Source organism: Pteropus alecto, unplaced genomic scaffold (assembly GCF_000325575.1).
Source record: "Pteropus alecto unplaced genomic scaffold, ASM32557v1 scaffold88, whole genome shotgun sequence".
In the NCBI taxonomy this organism is placed as follows: Eukaryota; Metazoa; Chordata; class Mammalia; order Chiroptera; family Pteropodidae; genus Pteropus; species Pteropus alecto.
Window position 1 is genome coordinate 16,688,646 of NW_006494611.1, and position 21,917 is coordinate 16,710,562.

General features: G+C 34.3%; 1 protein-coding gene across 1 annotated transcript in view; it reads left to right on the forward strand.

Annotated features, from left to right (window-relative positions):
* The window catches only part of PANK1 (pantothenate kinase 1), a 50,577-nt gene extending 46,393 nt beyond the window's left edge, over positions 1-4,184 (forward strand). Inside the window, exon 7 of the mRNA XM_006925962.3 lies at positions 2,678-4,184. Coding sequence (XP_006926024.1) covers positions 2,678-2,737 — 60 coding nt within the window. The 3' untranslated portion in view covers positions 2,738-4,184. The remainder of the gene's footprint in view (positions 1-2,677) is intronic.
* The last annotated feature ends 17,733 nt before the right edge of the window (positions 4,185-21,917 follow it).

A 21,917-nucleotide genomic window follows, 5' to 3' on the forward strand; every position in this document is an offset into this window, starting at 1 on the left:
ATTTGTGTTAAAAAAAATATATAGGTAGCAGAAAAGTGTGTCTATTATACTGCCATTTATTTAAAAGTGAGGAAAAATGCATTTGTTTATATGTGCTTAAAATATATACATATACACACATATATATATATGTGTGTGTGTGTGTATATATATATATACTTATACATATATATATATACACATATTATACACCTCCTTTGATTTCTGGTTTGTTTTTCTAAAGTGGATCAAGACCCTAAAGATACTTATGAACCAATTTGGTTGCAAGAATTGTAGATTTTCCCCTCAATCTTTCATATGTGGCTAAGATTTACTCTCTTAGCAAGTTTCAGTATTAACTACCTTTTTCAATATTTTTCAAGAATTTAACTGTATTTTCATAGAAATGACCATTTTATACTATATTGGTTTAGGTAATATATACTTAAATTAGGTTATTAACAATAAAACTGTTATAACAAATTTGAGGGTAAACACAGCTGACTCTTGATAAGTAAACAACTCGACTGGTGATAACAGAAGTGCTTGGGCTACTCAGAGTAACCTTGTGGCCTTGAGAGACTGGTGGCCCTGGACATCAGCCAGACAGACTGTTTACAGAGGAAGTGGAGAGCATCGGGATCTCGTACATCAAATTTCTACACTAATACAAATCAGAGGTTTCTAAGTGAGTGGGGGCCCTCCTTTCTCCCCACCTCCTCTATCCCCCTCTTTAAACTCCATGCTGTAGAGAGCAACTGTTTATCATAGGAGGTGCCTGATCCCTTGGGTATATTGCAACAGAAAAATCATTGAAAGAACTGGTATAAATTTCAGTTGTAAAGAATAATTAATGTTGTGACATTTTTCTTATTGCCAAACTGAATTATTTATTTGAAAAGTTGCTGATGCATTTATGTCATTTACAGCTCTCTAAGCCCATATTTATTATTATTAAAGCATAAAACAATGGGAACTTAAAAACTAGTTAAGGCCCAGTGATAGAAATTAACACTAAAGAAAGCCTTTTTTTTTAAAGTGGGCTTAAGGCATCGAGTGATACACTCCTGGGGGGTAAGGTGAATGTAGTGCCAGAATTTTCACTTCCCCTCTCCCAACCTTTTTATCTGCTTATTTGTCAGTTATCGACATAAGATTTTTTTGAAAAAGAACAAATCACCTCAGCTTGAAAAATAATAATAGTTAAAATGAAAAATGAAAACCACAAACCACTGTTCCAGTCCAGTTAGTGTTGCCATATTTAGTGATTAAAAATATAGGACACAGTTATTTTATCTGGCATTTATTTTGTTTTATCTGGCTACCCTAGTCCAGATTCTCTTAGACTAGTGCAGAAAACAAACCCTAGAAGCCTTGAGAGATTAAAAGCCATCTACAAGGGCACACAAGTAGTTATTTGGTGGTAAGATAGGCAATGAGATACAGTGTTTTAGGGAAACCCACGTCTATGGGTGAAAATGCATGTCACTCTCTTAGGTCTCCGTGGACTATGGCTTTGGTTTGTTACTGCTTATCACAACTCAGGTCTCTGTGGCCAATGAAAGTGGAGTATTTTCATAACCACTTGTGGGTATCTCAGAAAATTCTCTGTGTTCCGAAGTTCACTCTGCGTTACTGGAGGACACCATGGAGAGTGAACTTTGGGGAGGCACTGAACTTTGGTTGGCTCTCCTGCTCTGCCTCAGGAGTCCTCACCCCCTCAGTCTCTCATTCATTCAACTCATATCAGTGAGCATCTCCTAAGAGACGTAGTCTAGCTGAGCCGCTAAGAGCACAACCTCTGACTGGGAAGCATTAGACAACTCTACTGCTCCATCTTTGTTTTAGCATTTGCAAAATGGGGTATAATAGTATGTCTCATCAAGTTATTATGAAGATTAAATGAGTAAGTTCATGTCAAGTGCTTCAAACAATTTCTAGCATATAGTGAGCCCTCAATAAATGTGAGAGGGCAGCAGCAGAGGTGAAGATTGTGCCATGTAGCATTCTGACATTTTGCTACCTGTTTCTGCAGTAACTTTCAAGTCAGGCCTATACCAGGGTATGGAGTCCCCTAAGTTTTAGAGACAGTGGAGTTTTCCAAAAACTTTTATTTTTCAATTCCTTTCATTTTCACAGAAACATGGGCACAGTGAAGCTCAGGCTGATTTAGATGCCTTTCCCAGATCTAATGAGGGAAACTTACAGTTCTTCCCTGTGAGATATTATAACTTCAAATCAGATAGATTTGGGGTTGAGCCCAGGCGGAAGCCATGTGACTCTGAAAAGAGTAATTTACTTTATTACTTTCCATTTCTCATCTGTGAAATGGAGTAATAATACAAATTTTGCCATTGGCAAGAATTAAAATAATTATGATGCTAACAGTACACAACACTTACATAGAACATGCTTTGTGCCATTTTCCTAAGCACCTTACATCAGTTAACTTATTTAATATATATAAACAAAGAGATGTCCGATAAATTATATTACATATAATATATGTAATAATCATTGTTTATAATAATAATAATTATTATTATTGTTATTGTTATTATTCCACCATGGTTCATGGCAGTTAAGGTTTTAAATTTATCCACAACATTAAGGGGGTACAGCATTTCTAGAGTTATTAAAAATGATAAGTATTTGGCTAAGTTCAGAGATCATCATATGTTTTCCCATTGTTTTGTAGGGTTACTTTGGAGCTGTTGGGGCACTGTTGGAACTGTTCAAAATGACTGATGACCAGTAGAGATGAGCCATAGATGGAACAGCCTTCTGTGATAACAGAGACCTGAAAACTGCTGCTAGAGAAGGTGAAAGCCACTGTGGGGACAGAAGCCAAGCCATTCATGGCAGATGCACCTGCTGGATTTGTAAATAATTTAAAATCCTTCGAGCTGATCTTTTACTCTTGAGTCTTGAGCTTATGATTCAAAATGGGGAATACAAGAGTTTTTTCTGTATACTGTATTTTTAAAAACAAACAAAACATTTGTGCAGCGTGGCCAAACCTACCAATTTTTGCATTAACTTTGAAAAGTTGTATGATGTTTAAAAAGGACCTGAAATGTAAGTGCTGTTTATTTTTCTTCTGGGGTTTACTGATCAGTGTGGTGATTTTAAATTTGTTTAGTAATTACTCTAGGAGATTTTACCTTTACTTATATTTTTCATGACGTTTCATGATTTGCTGTTGGTTTCAAATGAAACTACAAATCTGGCATGTTTTACTGTGAACACTATTTTGTTTGTTTGTTTACCTTTTTTGTCTTTTTTTTTTTTTCTGGTTGAATGTCTTGTGGGAAAAGAGTCTTTCCCTCTGTCTGTTCTTGGATGACTCCTCCTCCCTACCATACCTTCCTTTCATATAATTGTTCATATTACTCAAGGTGCTGTCCAACTCTATACAAAGTTAAGTACGAGATCTCAAAAGCTCTCAAAAATGCTCTTGAGGGGAAAACTCTGAAAGTGCTCATGAATTTAATGAGTCTGGAGAAAGTTGAAAATTATATGCAATTTTGTATTATCCCTTATGGATATGCAGTGTTTTGTTGGGGTTATTTTATGTTAAATTGAAATGTTCTATGATGAAATGTCCACATCCATGCACAGCATATGAATGGCAGCAAATCCTGTGCAGGACATTGAAATTTACAGGGCAAAGTCTCCCAGTAGATTAACTGTTCATATTTGGTTAGAGCAGGAGGTTTAGGAGAAGATATAGGTTGAGGTGTCAGGCAGTAATACCTATTTGTTTTGTACATGTATGTACCTAGGAGCTTTGTAACGAGGCATCTTAAATAATAATAATTTTTTTTTTTAATTTGAAATATTTTAAACTAAAAACTATTTCAATCCCAGTTTCTCAAATTAAAAAATTATGATACTGATCTCTCTCTATATTTTTTTCTTTTTGAAAGACATCATTGGGACCTATGGGTAACTTTCAAGTGTGAATCTTGTACAAATATTAAAATGCTTGGGATCTAATGATTTAGAACTATTAAATCTTTTGAATTGAGCATATTGTTGAAGGGGATTTTGGAAGGGCAGTGCATTGCTCCATGATGAATCTTTCCTTCTCTGCCGTCTGTGCACCACCTTTAATTTCCATATCTTCAAGTCTTGAAGAAGTTGATGTTAATTGAAGTATTCACTTGTCTGGTTGAAATAAAGCCTGTTTCTGTTGTGATTTATTTAGCGTATATGTTATTCTCATTTCTTAATCTTCATGTTCATATTACTGCTTTTGTACCATAAAATGAATGTCTGTTATATTTTTGCTAACTCAACATTTCATAATTTGAGGTTGTCACATAAGTGTGGTAAAGTCCAAAACACTGTCTTAAGTTGAAGCTGTAGCTCTATGCAGGGATTTCTTTTTTTTTTTAATATATGGTTTTATTTTTCTTATACAACTAACTCCTTATTCCCAAAATATCACTACAATATTTGGTAATTCCAAAAGAGTTTCAAAATTTGATCATCACAAATACATATTATCCACTCATGCCTGGCTTAAAAAAATTCGAGCAACTAAGATGTTCTTGAAAAAGATAACTGTAAAAAATCTACACATTATCGATGATAGTGCCTTTTTGATTGTTCTCTTCTACTATTCCTGTTCTCATCTGTCAGGGAATAACACACTTTGGATCATGGTTCTGCGAAAGAAATCAGGGCAAGTTGGTGTGACTAATTTTTTAGTTATCTGGAATTACTTGACCTCTCATTACAAATGTTTAAAATGTTGGTTTAGCTAAGGAAATAAATTATTTTGTTATGCAATATCAGTGAAATGTTGGCTACATGTAGCCTGAGGATTTTTATATTTACTTGAATTACAGAAACTTTCCTGTGGCTTAACATCACAAAGAATTTTTATCTTGAACTATATGAAGTCAGCATGGTTGCCAGGTCGTCCAGAACATGGCTTTTGATTGCCTGACAGCTTCAGTTTGGATCTAGCTCAGCCATTGCCTAGCTATGCGGACAATTTGCTAACCCTCTCACTAAGCCCTAGTTTCCTCACTCAAAATGGGGCAAACAGTACTTTTCACCTCCATATTTAAAGAGATTAACACAAGGACTGGCATATAGTAAATGCTTCATTGATGTTAGCTGTACTGAAAAGAAAATAGATATTTTAAACAAATTGTGTTAAACCAGTGATTTTTAACCTTCTGGAATGTGGGCAACCAATTTTAGCACAGAGATACTTCACAGTTCTCCTTCTGCTAGTTCATGTCTACAGCCCATGTCTACAATTCCAAAATCCTAAACTCATCAGGTTATCTTGATAACTCACTTGACAGAAAAATTGACTTGAGCATTATTTATCACACTTGTAGGACTCTTCACATGTTTTGTTGCAAAGCTATTAATATGTTTGATTACAAAGGACTGCCCCAGACTCTACTCAGGGTTTTAAGTAGTGAACAATTCTGAATTTTGAAGTATGTCTGGTCTCAAGAGTTTTAGATAAAGGGATAGTGGAAATATAGTTGTATTCTTCAGCTTATGAAGTATATACATGGATTCAGAGTCTCTTTCTTGGAAAACGTTGTTACAGGTAATTTATACTTGACATCATTCAGTCATACAAGGAATATTAAGAAGTTATTTTGTGTGTAGAAGGAGCTAAGGAGGCTAGGAGGTATTGGATACAGCCCCTGCTGTCCAGCAGGGAGAGGACAGAAGTCTTAAGCCAACTTGGGTAATAAAGTGTCACCGGTGTCATTCATTCATTCATTCATTCACAAATATTTATAGCAGTGAACAAAACAAAGACCCATCCTCACAGAGCTTACATTCTAGAAGGGGAGGCAGAAACAATACGAATTATATGATAAACTATTAGATCAGTACTACAAGGATAAAGTAAGGTAGGCTAAAGTAGCCTGGCTAGAGCGGGGGTTAGTTCTGCCTAGAAACTGAGAAGGGGGAAACTTCTTTGGTTAGAGCGGTCAGAGACAACATCTCCTAGGAGGTGACATGAGCAGAATCGAAGTAAGTTGGGAGCGCATATAAATACCTGCAAGAAAATATTTTGCTCCTGACAAATGAGAATGGAGGTTTTGAGGAAGTGCAAGGAGGTCAGTGTGCCTGGAGTAAACAAAAGGAAGGAAGAGCCATGAGAAATGCAGTTTTATGCATGGCCATGGGTCAGGTCTTATACAAAATCTGTAAGTGAGGGTAGAAGGCTGCACTTGAAAGAGGGATTGATCACTCTTCTGGAGGAGAGGGCTAGAAAAGTTTTCAGAATCTTAACCAGGAAGTAGAGACTGCAAAGTGGACCAAGAGGGGAAGGCTTCCCAAACAGAGAAGTATTGCAAGAAGAAACAGCCTGGCTTATTCGGGGAACTGGAAGCTATTTGCTTCCGCTGGAGCTTGGTTAGTGAGAAAGAAACCAGATTATGGAAGGACTCATATTCCATGTTGAAGATTTTGGTCTTTGCTGTAGTCAATGTGGAGCCATCAAACAGTTTCAAGTAAAGGGAAACTAGAATTAATCCAGCCTCAAAGTGATAAGCAAAATGTCCTACTGAGGTAAATGAGTAAACCAGTTACTGTGCTTTTGAATAAATAACATGATTCCATGATCATGTTTACTTTGTTGCCTCTGTTGTGCCAAAGCTCTTGAAGCAGCAGCTTAGTGAACCACATTTCTCTGTAACTAAGATGGTTATATAAACTCTTAAGAGTTTCCCCACAGGACAAAGGCTACTTTACTTATTAATAGCTGCAACTCTACTATGATTCTTTCAGTGAGTAGAAAGGTTTCAACACCATAAGCTCCATTATTCATGAGAATTGTTTGGGGAGAAGGCACTTTTCCTCCCATTGATCAGAAGATGACTTCAAATTTGTGTGGAAGATTTAATTAATGCACATATTCTGATGGGTCTACCAAGTGTTTGTTCATTCACTCTTTATCTATTTAATTTTGCCTGAATGCCTATGATCCGGAAGGCACTCGATACCATTTAGGATCCATTCAGTTGTGAATATGACAACATGGTCCCTGCTTTCACTGGGCTTACATTCTAGTGAGGTAGATAGACTTATAACACAAAATAATTAATAAACAAAAATAAAAGATAGTGATAAATGCTACGAAGGAAAGAAATAGGGTGATATGATAGGAAGAAAAAAGACTCAGATGGCATGCGATACAAATATGAATAAGTTACGGCCTCAGCTTTTGAAGAATGACAAGTTCATCTTGCTTTCATTACTACCTCAATGGAAATGAAAGATGTTTTTGGGAAACAGTTTATTAAGTAACTTATTTTCTTTTTATTTTACTTAGACTAGTTTGCATACATACTTATATATTACATTAAATAATAATTTAGTAATGCACTTTTTTTTACTAGTCACTAAACAATATTTGAACTGCACTTAAATCTTCATTGTCAATGCCTTTGTTATGACCAGTCATTTAGTAGTGTCTAGAATACACCAAGTTTGACACTTTTGAATATATGATATTGACACTGGATTCTTTTTAACCAAGTCACATCACCTACCTACTCCCATTATGAGCTGGATTGTTCGTTTCATTTTCCAAAAGGTGTTTATTGTTGATGCCACAGTGTAACCATTTATGTGGAGCCTTTTTTTAAAAAAGGTAGTTTATAAGTATTCATCAATTGCAATACAAAAATAAAAGAAAATTTGTATTAAAACTCTTTGCCTCTTTTTATACTCACTCTATCAGGTAAGCATTAAATATTCCAAGCTAGAATTAATTGATGTTTCAGTTAATGTCACCAAATAATTCTCAACTGGTCCCCAGTAAGAATTCATCTTTTTTTCAAAGTTATGTATTTAAAAAAAGAATTTAACAAGTTTTACATGCACATAATCTGAAAAGTCAAAGTTCCCACAAGACTGAAAAATAGCAGTACCCATGTTTTTTTCTTTTTTCTTTCATCATTGAGTATAGCAGCTTTCCAGAAAAGGGTAGAGTGATAAGGGAAAAGGTTTTTGAGTACTTGCATGTCTAAAAATTTCTAAAAGTATTTTTATTCCACCTTCATATCTGATTGATAGTGTGGCAAGGTATAGAATTTTAGGTTAGATATTTTTCTTCAGAAATCTGAAGGCCTAGTCCTATTATTGCCAAGCTTCCAGTATTGTGAGAAAGCCTGATACCATTCTGGCTCCTGATCTTTGTACATGACTATTTTCCTTCCTCCTTTTTGGAAGCTGTTAGAAACTTTTCAACCTCCAGTTTCAGTTCCAACATGTATTTTCAGCAGTATACCCTGTCTACAACTATGACAAATGTTAACCAACCCAAGAGTCTGGTTTTTATTTTAAATTTTGTTAGTTACTGCCAAATTGCCTTTCCAAAAAGTGTGAGTGTACACAAAGTAAACATTTTAATAGTGTCTGTTTTTCCATGTACCTTATAGTAGATATTTTCAACCTTTTCATCTTTGCCAATCTGATAGGTAAAAATGATATCTCATTTTAATTGCATGGAAAGTCTTTTAAGTTCTTTCTAATCATGAGGTTTGATTCTAATATTGGGAATTATAATTAATTTTTCAGGTCAAAAGAGCTTTCTTGCAATCTTAGGGAAGGCAGCACAGTTGAGTAAGTTAGCAAAACTCTGTAATGAACCTGCTTTGTTTGAGGCCTGTCTTTCAAGCTAGCTGTGTGACCTTAGGTGAGTTCCTTAACCTCTGAAAGCCTCAGTTAGCCCACCTATAATGTGGGGGCAAAATTAGTTCCTTCATTTAATTGTGAGGACTAAATGATAATGAAAAAGAGCTGTAAACTGCCTGACTTAGGTTCTCAGGAAAAGTCAGGGATGGGCAGTCCCCAGAAAGGGAGCAGCCATTCTCCGGCCTCTGCTTCTGCCTCCAAAAGTTACAGGAGTATGACCTGCACATTGTCTTTTTTTTTTTTTTTTTTTTTACCTTTTGCAAATGCTGATTTTTTTTTTCATGAATGTGCAATTATTTTCTTTTTATGCAAGCTCTGTACTTATAACAGTATATTTAAGTACATTTAATTTTCAAATTGTCTCATTTATTAGTAATTTTATCCTCGCAGTATCCTAATGAATTAGGCAAACAGATAGTGTTATCTATACTTTACACTCAAGAAATCCAAGCCAAACAAAGCCAAAGCAACTTTTTTAGGTTAAGAGTAAGTTGGTAGCAGATCTTGAATGAAAATTTAGATTTTAAAAGTTAAGAAGTGTCAAAATGTTATTTTATTCCAGGTGACTAACTTGGTATAATACAGCAATATCCACTCTAATAAGTAAATAAGGATGGATTATAATTAAGATATCAGTTGTTCACAGATAAACATACTTCATTTCTAAAAGGTCTAAGAGTTTTTGAAAACTGCAAAAATAGTTAAAATGTTTTTCTTATAAATGTATTGAAATTAATAGTAGTAGTAGTACATCCAGTCTGCAAAGTAATAAACTAAGCTGTTATATTTGTATTATAAAAAAGGTAAATCATCCTGAGTTTGACTGTTGTTTAATAGCAGGAATAAAATCGAAAATGGATCACAGAGTCTCATAATATAAAGCTTCATGAAAATTACCTCAGAATTTAGGCAAGGATATATTAGCAAATTTGAGGATACTAATTTAAAAAAAACAAACAAACTAGGTAACAAAATAACATAGCCCAAATTATGTGAAGCAAAAATAGATAGAACTGAAGTGAGAAATAGAAAATTCAACAATAGTTGGAGATTGCGACATTCCTTTCCATAGTGGATGGAACAACTAGTTAGAATATCAAAAAGGAAATATAAGACTTGAACAATACTATAAACCAAATGGAACTAAAAGAACTCTATAAAGCATTTAACACAATAGAAGCAGAACTTATCTTCTCAAATGCATGGGAAGCATTCTCCAGGAAAGACTATGTTAGGCCATTAAAAAAGCCTCACTAAATTTAAAAGGATTGAAATCATATAAGTTATGTTCTCTGATGACAATGGAATTAAATTAGCCATCAATAACAAAAGAAATGTGGGAAATTCACGAATATGTGAAAATTAAATAATACACTCCTAAATAATCAGTGTGTCAAAGATCACAAAGGAAATAAAAAAATACTTTGAGATGAATGAAAATGACAATACAACATGCCCAAACTTTATTGGATGCAGCTAAAGCAGTGCTTAAGGGGAAAACTTATAGCTGTAAATATTATTTGGCCATGAAAAGGAATGAAGTACTGATACTTATTATAACGTGGATGAACCCTGAAACAATGTTATAATAAGTAAAAGAAGCAAGTCACAAAAGACCACATATGATTCTATTTATATAAAATGTCCAGAGTAGGCAAATCTGTAGAGACAGAAAGTAAATCAGTGGTTTCCTAGGGCTGAGAATTTGGAAGAAATGAAAAGTTACTGCTAATAAGTATGAGGTTTTTTTTTTTTTTTTTCGGGTAATAAAAATGTTCTAAAATTGACAGATGATGGTTGTACAACTTGATTAGAAATCATTGAAATATGCATTTTAAATGAATTAGTTAAATGGCATGGTCATTATATTTCAATAAAGCTGATTTTCAAAAGCAAGTTAAATTTGAAGATTAAAAAAAATTTTGAGTATAGAAAAAAGTGAAATTATGTATGTTAATCGGATTTTTTTTTTTAATCTAACTGGTGTCATTTCCAATTTTGTGAAATATTCTACTTGTTTTTGCTTTCCCACCTTCTTTTCCCTATATTTTCCTTGAATAATCATGTTTTTAGACACAACCACCAAATGCATTTAGTCAAGTTTGTATGACCTGAAACTGACATAGTAGGGGCACTGTAATACAAACAGCCTCAGCCCCAGTTGTCTCGTTTTTTTGGTGGTTGTTTTTGTTTTTGTTTTTGTTTTAAACAAATGATTTTCTTTTTAATTTTTGCAGTTATAGCTTAAAAAGAGTTTAAATTTTTTCCTTAGGTTATAAAGCAACTAGAAAAAAACGAACTTTTTGTATAGTATACTTTTTCTTCTCCCTTCTCTTCTGCCCCTTCACTCAGTTCATGAAATTTGCTGCTACTTTAACTAAGTCTAGAATCTAAAGAATGTATGCCATTTGGCTGCCATGACATGGCTAATGAAGTATGTCTATTTTAGCATATTCCATTAGTGAGGCAGGTGGTCTATGTCTTGTGTATCTCTAAGAGACACTTAAATTTTTAAATAATTGTTTTCCATTAACTACTCGTTTATTTACCCTGACTTAGTGAATATTTTTTCATAGTATATTCTCAGACTATGTTTTCTAATATTTATATTGTGCGTGCATGTTTGTGTGTGTATGTATACATGGTGTGTTGAGGAAGAGAGAGACCTCAAGTTAATCCTACAAGTATTGGATCTAAAGAGTTTATATTAAAACTATAATTAATGCAGAATGTATTTTTAAATTTAACACTTGAATCATTTGTCAAATGTCATATTATTTTAAATATAGGCCAGGAGAGTTTTTTGTATTAAGCTCCATAAATGTGTGGGTTGAAATTAGGCAAGTTAAATGTGATTGCGAATTTTAAATGGGAACATTTTTAAGAATTCTCCCTTGGGATTTGATTACTATTTATACTGTATTTATAAATTTTAAAATGAACAGTCACTCTTGTCTGTCTCATCATGCGCCAACATCAACACTGAATTTATCAAGTAGTTATTTATGCAATGTTTAGACAGGCAAAATGCAATGGAGGAGGCAGGCAATTATCCTTAGATCCTACCCACACAACTTTCAGCAACTGCAGAGAAAATGTTTTGGTTGCGCAGAACAACTGAGTTGTGTTAGCTCTGCTCTGAACATTGAGTTAATTACACAATTCTTCACATGCTTTAACCTGTGTTTCTACGGATCATGTCTGACCTCACCTGCCCATAGCAGTCACAGTTATAGTTGTTAATTAACTGTGAAGACTGTCTCAACAAATTTAAGCTCTAGGGATCACTGTCCATTATGAAGTTTAGTCTCAAAGAACCTTAAGGAATGTTTCATCTGTGGCATAATCTGTTTTAGTGGTCACAGAGAAGGACATTACCAAGATATAACTTCACTTGGATGTAAGAAATTAACTCTTTTAAAAGGGCATATGGCATTAAGGTCTGTTTTAAAAAGAAAACAACAAACCGTGCCTAGTTTTTAGATACTGAGCAAATTCTAAATACACTGGCATGCAAACTTTAAGTTGTAGTGAGTTATTAACTCATTGTATGATGTTAATTATTGATTAGTTAATAGTCCTGTTTTAATGTCAGGTTTTGCTCATTGATCCAGTGCTGTGAGTCTTGGAAGCAATTACAGAGTCTTACATTTCAAACCAGAAGTTAATTTTGATCACTCAAGAGATAAGTTGCGAAACCGTGCTCAAGGCCATGCTCAAAGCTAGGTTACCGAGCAGGAGAAGTGAAAAACACACTTTTTACTATTATTCTGATTTTTAAATTTCTAAATAAATGCTGACTAACTGCCTAGGGAATATTAGCCAGAAGGTTGCCCAATTTTTAGCTTGCTTTGAACTCTTGAAATCTCACAAGTTCTGACTTGTCACTGGATGAAGAGTGAATGAGATATGGCCTTGAAACAGATATGGCCTTTGACATTCTTCCAAATCTGGGCTTCTGTGATTCTAATAATTAGGCATTGAGCCTGCCCTTTATAAAAAGAATCACACGGGAACAAAAAGGGTTCACCTGAGAAGAGTTCATAACTATCACAGCTCTGATGGATTAAGACTTCCATGTGCTTGGCACTCTGTGTTCATAACCTGCTTTAATCCACCCAGATGTGGACAAGGCGGAGATTCCTCTCTTAGTTTTACAGGGGAAAAGACTGAAGCTTGGAGAGGTATTGAAACATGTTCATAATCCTGTATCTATAATCAAGACTCCTAAATGGCCTTCTGGGAAAACTCAAGGCTTCTTTGGCTCCAGTTGAACCAAATGTTTGTTTCCATTTTCCAAAAGGGGTTGTGTAGAGAGGCTATGTCTGACTGTGTAACTATCACTCCTGTTATTCATTTCATTGAAATTTCTTTATACCCAGGCTCAAGATTTCACACTGGCTGGTTTGAGCTCCCAGCTCAAGCACCTTCCTTCTTTGTTATTCAGTTAATGTTAACATTCCTCCACTTGGCCTTCTCTCTGTTTCCTTTCGTCATACTTCCGCCATACTTTATACAACATTGATGCTAATATTGCACGTACTAGAGTGCCTATAAAACAAACAACAAACAAAAAACTTATTGACTAAACTTCCGTGTGATTAAAATAATAGATATTTAATCTTGTCCAGGAAGAAATACTGTAGGCACAAAATAGTGACATCACTGTGAAGACCTATGACAAAGTGGAATGATTTGTGTCTTAATTTTCTCTATTATGATTTGAGATAAACTTTTCTATTTTATTTAATAACTTGTATTTCTTAGCTCTGATGTTACTTTTGAAATTTTATATTTCTTATGAAACCATTTCATCTTGATGTGATTTTTTTTCTTTCAATTATTAAATTTTGGAAGAGGTATATAGAAATTATGATATTTGGCTTTTAGTAGTTTTGCTGGATTTGAATTTTTTTAGTAGTGATGTAATTTTTAATTTCAGCAAGTAAACTTTTTTCAGCAGCTAATTAATTTTTTAAATGACTCGTTATTTTGCTTGATGACAATTTATGTTATGAAGAGCTTGTCTTTTAAATCCATCGCCCTCTTTAAAGATGGTTTTAAAGGAATTTTTATTGAGTTATTGTTATTTCTCTTTCTTTCTTTTTTTTTTTTTTGGTCCCTGGAAATGATGTAGGTTAAAGACAGTTTTCTTTTTTAAATAAAATCCTATGTTCTCAATAACTTAGCTCAGCACAATTGCTTAAGTAATCTTGGAACTGCATGTGTCAGATGGCTTTTACTGAAGGAGATACTTGTAATACAGGCATCTCTTTTTTAAAAAATTTTTTTAAATTTATTTTTCAATCACCGTTGACATACAATATTATATTAGTTTCAGGTATAAACTATGGTGATTAGACATTTATATACCTTACAAAGTATAACACAGAGTATAATACAGATAATATAATATCTTATAAGATAATAAGATAATATAATATCTTAAAGTATAGCGTAGGCCTACATGCTTCAGAATAACCTGAAGAATTTGCTTAAAATGTCCATGTGAGGACCTCTCCCCAAGACTTTCAGAATCAGAATCTTGGGGAGTGGGGTCCCAGAATGCATTTAAAAAATATCCCAAGATGATTCTTGAACACTTATATTTGATATTATGTCACTACCAGCATTACAAACCATATCTATTCCTCAAAAAATTAAGAATAGAACTACCATATGATCCAGCAATCCCTCTTCTGGGTATCTACCCAAAAAATTTGAAGACATCTATTTGTAAAGATATATTTGCCCCTATGTTCACTGCAGCATTATACATGGTAGCCACGACATTGAAAACTACCTAAGTGTCCTCTGATGGATGATTGGATAAAGAAGATGTGGTACATAAATACAATAGAATACTACTTAGCCATAAGAAAGGATGGAATACTGCCATTTGCAGCAACACAGGTGGATCTTGAGAGTATCATGCTAAGCGAAATATCAGACAGAAAAGGACAAGAACCATATAATTTCATGCATATGTGGGACATAAAATAAAAAGCGACAAATGAACAGATAAAACAAACAAACAAACTCATAGGCACAAATAACAGTATGATGGTTACTAGAGGGAAAGGGAAATGGATGAAGATAAACAAGGTAAAAAGGATCAAAGATGGTGATGGAAGGAGACTAGACTTTGGGTGGTGAACACATAGTGCATGCAATATAGAATTGTACACTTGAAAAAAAACATATCCACACTTTAAGAAATCTTGATTCTCTGGCAGGCCACACCCAATTGCAGAAAAATAGCATTGTTTCATGATCAATTACTGATTAAATAAACCCAATTGCTATCTTTATGTTAAAAAAGATGGCACCACATAGATATCAATCTACCACAGCTGCTGCATGGCAACTGGTACCCCTTAAAACATTAGACACAAATGTGTCTGTCCTCTTCATTATGTTAAAACTGATTTTGCCAGTCCAGTTTTGTAATCTAGTTTTCAGTTTTTCTGTTCCACTCCCATGTTTTTCTAATACCTCTTTGACATAAGAAGAGACTGTTCTGAGATTAGTTTGTAGAAGAGAAGCTCTTAGCTGGGTAGTTACTCTGCTTAAGATTGTCTGAAGGTCATCTCGGGTTAGCCACTACCCTCTCCAAGTATGGATGTGACAAAAGACATCTTCATAAGGTCAGCCTGTACTTACTGCTGCTGTCATCTCTGATTACTCAAACACTTTGCACTTTTGAAGTGCTCTGCAAACACACTAAAAACGTTAAGAACAATTTGCACGGAAATGTAAAGATTCCATTTCTTTTAAAAAGGCCATTAAACTAAATGTCACAGGCAATGTTGTGGTATAATTATTCTGGGCCATGGGAAACAGCAATCATTCCTTGCAATCATGTAGTTCTTCACCTAGGGGTTGTCCAAATTTTTTCTGAATTCAGCAACAAAAATCTATGACCAAAAAAAATCAGTTTTTTAATAGATAGCATGTTTATAAAGGTCTCCATGATAGATGTTAAGCTAAACCCCGTTTATTAATCTCCATTCCATAAATGGCCTATGATGTGAGCACAGTGTCTAATTCAATGTCCTATCTCTGGATTAGCAGAATCCAGGGACCTCTCGTTATCTTGAAAAACGTCTTTCTATTTCCCCCAAATTTCGACATAAAAGTAATTAAAAGTCATTACTTCTTCCCCTTCTTTTAAAAAATATGCAGTGCTCCTATGAATTGAGAAGAGATTTTTAAAAATTCTTTAAGCTCTGAAATGTCAAAATTCCCAAATGACTGAAAATCATTTATTCATCTAGGCACTTAAATATTTTATCAAGCTCTTAATTTCCAGTATATTCTGAAATCATATTACTTTGAAAAACCTGAACCATGTTGAATTAAAGATTATTAAAATAAGCACATCATCTTTGACTCTTACTATGTAATTGCTAAAATTTTTCTCTTCGGGGTCATTTAATTTATTTAGAACTAGAGACATGTTTTTATTTTCCACTCAATGAGGTCATAATAAACTGTTTTTTGCTATGTATATACTATATTATTTGGAAGTATAAGATCTATCTTTGTGAAAACTTAAGCTATATGAATCATTTCACTGCAAAAATATATAGATATATCCACATTTATGTCTATATAGCTGTTTTATGAATTTATAATGTGCATTCATAGATTGCTATTATATCTTATTACTAAACATTCATTAATAAACATATTAAAAATTCTAGTCGAAGTAAATTTATATGAATTGATACATTTCATACAATTATGACCTCCTAGAGCTTCCTTGTAGCACTGAAACAAAGAGTCGACAGGGGTATATAAAATCCCCAAATGATTTTGACATTTGAACCAATCAATCACTTGATCATCAGATTTTGTTATATTTTTTGGAAATGAAACTTTTAGTAAGTGGATGTCTACTTTTCACTAATCCCTAATTTTTTTCTCAGTGTATCGGCCATATTATCAGAAGGAAAACTTATTTAAGTATGTCAGTTAATCGTACTACTTAGCTGAATTTTCATATAGTTTTTACTGTGTATGGGGAGCTTGTAGTATTTATTATAGCATTTTAAATAAGGGTAATTCATTTTTTATTCAAGTCATTTTCATGTTGAGTTCCTATTTTTGTATGTTCTACTCTTAAGTTATATAATACAGGTCCTTTTTAAAAAGAGTTCATTTGTTGAAGTGCTAGTGGAAAATTAATGTTATTAAACAGTTTGCAAATGACTATTTATACAAGTATGCATATAATTTTTAAATATTTGAAGAAAAAAAAACAACGATGAGCCAAAGCTCATTGTTTTTTAATGCCTCAGCTGGTTGTTCTAACATCTGGCTACAACCTCAGCCCACTGAGCATCAATGTTTGTTAAGACTTTTGAAGCGCATGTTCTCTTTCCAGGATCAACACTGCCTACTGATTATTTCTCTGTCTCTGTCTCTCTGTCTCTCTCTGTCTCTGTCTCTCTGTCTCTGTCTTTCTCTCTTCATCTCCCACCCGCCTCACCCCCACCCTACCAATACCATATTTGCAATACTCCTCACTTTCCTAAAGGTACTGTAATGCAGAATGAGGTAGGAAAAAGAGACCACTTCTTTCAAAAAAAATTAAAGTTGATATTTTAATCAACCAAAGGCAAGGACTATAAAGAACATTCTAAGTTATATCACCACACCAAATTTTTGTGTTTAAACAAGTCAAGGTTATACTGGTGATTAATAACATACATTGACTAAACAGGTCAATTGGCGTGATTATGAAGGGCAAACTTTTCTGGTTTTAGTGGAGAAACAAAATAAGCATATAATTGACCTTTATATTCCATTCTACTTGAAAAAGTCTCTCTAGCCTTTTAAAAACTCTTCATACTTCTGTTACAAATCAAACCTGGAATTATATGCTTTCAAAATGTGTTATTAACAAAATTTCATCTTGGCAGCTGGTTCAAATATTTATTTAAGACTATGTAGCAGTCGTGGCTCTCATAATTTAAAACAGATGGCAGGACTACACTGTGCATTTATAGCAAAACTAGTCTATTTGAATTTTCTTAAAATCTTATTGCTTTGAAGTTTGAGGGGTCATAATTTACCCCCTTTGACTTTTTCCTTAGAGAAGCACAAAAGAAGAATTGGAATGCTAACTCAGAAATAATGACTAAAAATATGTTCAGCTGTTTAGGAGAGTGAATATAAGTGGCCAGTACCCACAGGATTCTCGCCTCCCATCCCCCTCCAACTCACTTACTCTATCCTCTTGGGTCTTTGGAGACTTAGTGCTGACACACATACCCACATTAAGACAATTCATTTTCCACATCAGAAAAGATTAAGAAAAGAATAGAGAGGACTGTGTGAAGGCAAAATGCATGCTGCCACCTCAGCTATTAAAGACAGAAAAGCCCTTATCTTAGTGGAATCTTAATGACTCTAGCGGTTTGGCACAGCGTCTGGCACATAGTAGGTACTCAGTAAATCTTGAAAAAAATGTTTTCTTCAGTTAGACTTTCCTTAGTTTATCTAGACTCACTAGTAATTTTTATTTGTTCACTTATTTATTCATCCATTCAACCAATAGATATTTTTAAAGAGCCTACTAAATGCCCACTACAATGCAAAGCATTTGACAAATATTTTACATAGACACTGGATTTCTATCTATAAAATTTTATTATAAAAATAAACATTGTTTAATTTTTCAAGCACTTTTTTTTCTATTTGGTATTCAGTAGTTTTCTGACAACACAAGATATTTGTTTTGCTAATGAGGTCAAGAACCTCAGTGAGGTCTAGTAGTCTAGGCAAGACTGCTTAAATGTATGGTCCACGATGTAGCCATTCACAAGCATAGCGTCACTTGAGAGGCTCGGTAGAATACAGATTCCTTAGCCCTACCTGCAGAGATTTCAACTAATTTGTTAGAAAAGGGGTCAGGATCACAGTATTTTTAACTCTCCCTAAATGGTGCTAATCAGGGTTGAGAACCACTGGTTTCTGGGCAGCAAAGAATTCTGAAGGTAGGCACTCATAATATTTCAGCATCAATGAATATGTAGTGAGAGTGTCTGGCTGCGGGACACTGTGTGAGGCAAAGTAAACTAGTGAAAGTTTTTCTGATCAGAGGATGATGTGACCTAACATTTATTTTTTGCCAATTTAAAATTACAAAATTGACGCAACCTCCTTATAATAATTCAATAACACATAAATGAGAATCCCACTTAACTCTTACCCTACTCCACTCTCTCTGTCTCCCCAGAAGTAAATACTGAAGTCAGTTTTGTATGTCCATTTCCAGTGTTTTTATCTATTCACTCGCATTTGTAGATACTTATGGAAACATATGATTTTAATACTACAGGTTGGTTTTGAATAGATACCTGCATATTAAAAATATAAAACATGCATGGGAATAATAAACATGAAGTTCAAGATAAGGTTATGAGAGGAGGAGAGAGAGGTGGGAGGTGATCACAAGGTATCTTCAGATGCTGAGTAATAAGGTGGGTTTGGGGTCATGCATTTCTTAACAATAAAGATATGTTTTGAGAAACGTGTTGTTAGGTGATTTTGTCATTGTGCGAACATCACAGTGCAGTTATACAAACCTAGCTGGTGCAGCTTACCACACATCTAGGCTATATGGTATAGCCTATCACTCCTAGGCTACAAACCTTACAGCATGTTACTGTACTGAGTACTGTATGCAGTTGTAGCACAATGGTAAGTATCTGTGTATCTAAACATATCTAAAAATAGAAAAGGCATGGTAAAAATATGGTATAAAAGATAAAAGAAATGGTACACCTGTATAGGGCACTTACTATGAGGTTGCAGGACTGGAAGTTGCTCTGGGTGAGTCCGTAAGTGAGTGGTGAGTGAATGTGAAAGTCCAGGACATTACTGTGCACTACTATAGACTTTACAAACACTGTACATTTGGGCTACACTAACTTTATAAAATTTTAAAAAAAATTTCAGTACTAAATGAAACTCAGCTTACTGTAACTTTTTAACTGTATGAACTTTTTTGATTTTTAAAACTTTTTGAATTTTTAATAACAGTTTAAAACACAAACACACTGTAAGCCGCACAAAAAGATATATACTTTTATATCCTTATTCTATAAGCTATTTTTTATTTTTACAATTTAAAATTTTTATTTTACTCTTTAAACTTTCTTGTTAAAAATTAAGGTATAATCATACACATTAGCCTAGGCCTATATAGGGTCAGGATCATCAGCATCACTGTCTTTCATCTCCACCTCCTGTCCCTCAAGAAGAGGGACAATACATACAACAATACAACAATAGTGTTTGTGGAGCTGTCATCTCCTATGATGACAATGTCTTCTAGAATACTTCCTGAAGGACCTGTCTGAGGCTCTCTTTGAGTGTCAATCTTTTAAGAAATGTGTTCATAATGGTTTGCTTGGTTTGCTTCTTTTTTTCATCACAGATTTGCTTATAAGCAGATATTGCACCATGAACATTCCCCTCTATTAATGAAAACCTTTCAGTATTGGGGTCCACATTTTTAAACTTTCAAGGAGCTTTTTGAAGTCTTCAAAAGCTCCTGCTAAACACCTCACCGAATTTTCTTGGGGGCTCTTCTTTTTCTTCTGCATTTTCCTTTCTCTTGCCTCATCTTCATCAATGCATTCCTGTTCCAAGACAACTTCTCATTAGTCAATTGCTCAGGAACCACCTCTAGGAGCTTTTAAATGTCCTCCCCATCCACATGCAGGTTAAAGTTGTTTGCCGTCTCATCCACAGCCTTGATGATTTTTACCAGTTCCTCATCCTTGGCAAATCCTTTGAAGCCTGGGGGAATCTCTTCATATACTCCTTGGTGACATCACTTCAAGCCCAAGCAAGGTTCCTGTTGCTGTCATAGATGTTATAATCCTTCAAGATTGCATCAGTATCTTCTCAGTGTCTTCCTCAGTTCACTGAGCAGAGGTCCACCTAAGGTAGGAGGCCTTAAAAGTTGCTATAACTCCTTGATTCATTGGCTGGATCAAAGCGGCAGTGTTTGGGGGGAGAGAGAAACACCACTTTGATATTAGAAAGAAGATTGTTAAAGGAGGAGATCTAGAAGCATTATCGACAATAAGCAAAATCTTGAAAGGTATGTTATTCTCCAAACAGTACTTTTCCATTTCACTGGCAAAGCAATTCACGAGGGCTTCTTGAAAGAGGAGCTGGGTCATCCATGACTTCTTATTGCTCCTGTATACACTGGCTGTACATAATTGTATGTGCAATACTTTTATATGATTGGCAGCACAGTAGCTTCATTTACACCAGCATCACCATAAACATGTGAATAATGTATTGTACTATGATGTTATGATAGCTATGAAGTCCCTAGGAGATAAGAAGTTTTCAGCTCCATAATAAAAACTTATGGGACCATAAGTATATACGGTTTGTTGTTGACTGAAATGTTGTTATGTGGCACATAACTACATGCATTGACCTTAAACAAATAGCCAGATATTTCTCCAGCAAAATGGGTTTACTTGGGAACAAAAAGAGTTGCAATTCCAGAGTTGCAGTCTAATGGTGAATCATGCCAAAGTCCACAGAACAAAAGAGGGGAACATTCTTTTATAGAGAAAAGGGGGAGCTCAGAGGGGTTGTTATTAACAAAGAATCCATTTGAAGAAACGGAATTCAAAATGTAGTGGCTTTCATTGGTTGGGTTGTAACAGTCTTTCACTGGCTGAGTGGTTGCTGGCCTAGGAGAGGATTCTCCTTCCTGCTGGAGTAGCAGAGTAGAAAAACATCTTTCCGCTGAAGATGGAAAGTATATCTCTTTCTGTTTAGGGTAATTGATAATACGGGTAGGGCATGAGAGCTCTCCCTACAGGACCTCCCAACTCTAATTTAAATGAGGTTTCTGTTTATTAATCTTCACATCTGAGTTTCCTTCGTTATTATCTATACTTCTTTAATGCATAATATATAATACAAATCTGTGATTTTATTATATGTTGATATATATATATATTTTAAATATATTCTTATTTTAGGATAGTATTACATTTAGAGGAAAAAATGCAAAAATAGTACAGAGTTTCTATATATTGTGCACCAGTTTCCTCTGTTGTTAATATCTTATGTTAGCATGGTATATTTGTTAAAATTAATGAACCACTATTATTAACTAATACTTTATTCAGATTTCCATAGCTTTTACCTAACATTCTTTTTCTTTTCCAGGATCTCATTGCATTTAGTTGTCATGTTTTCTT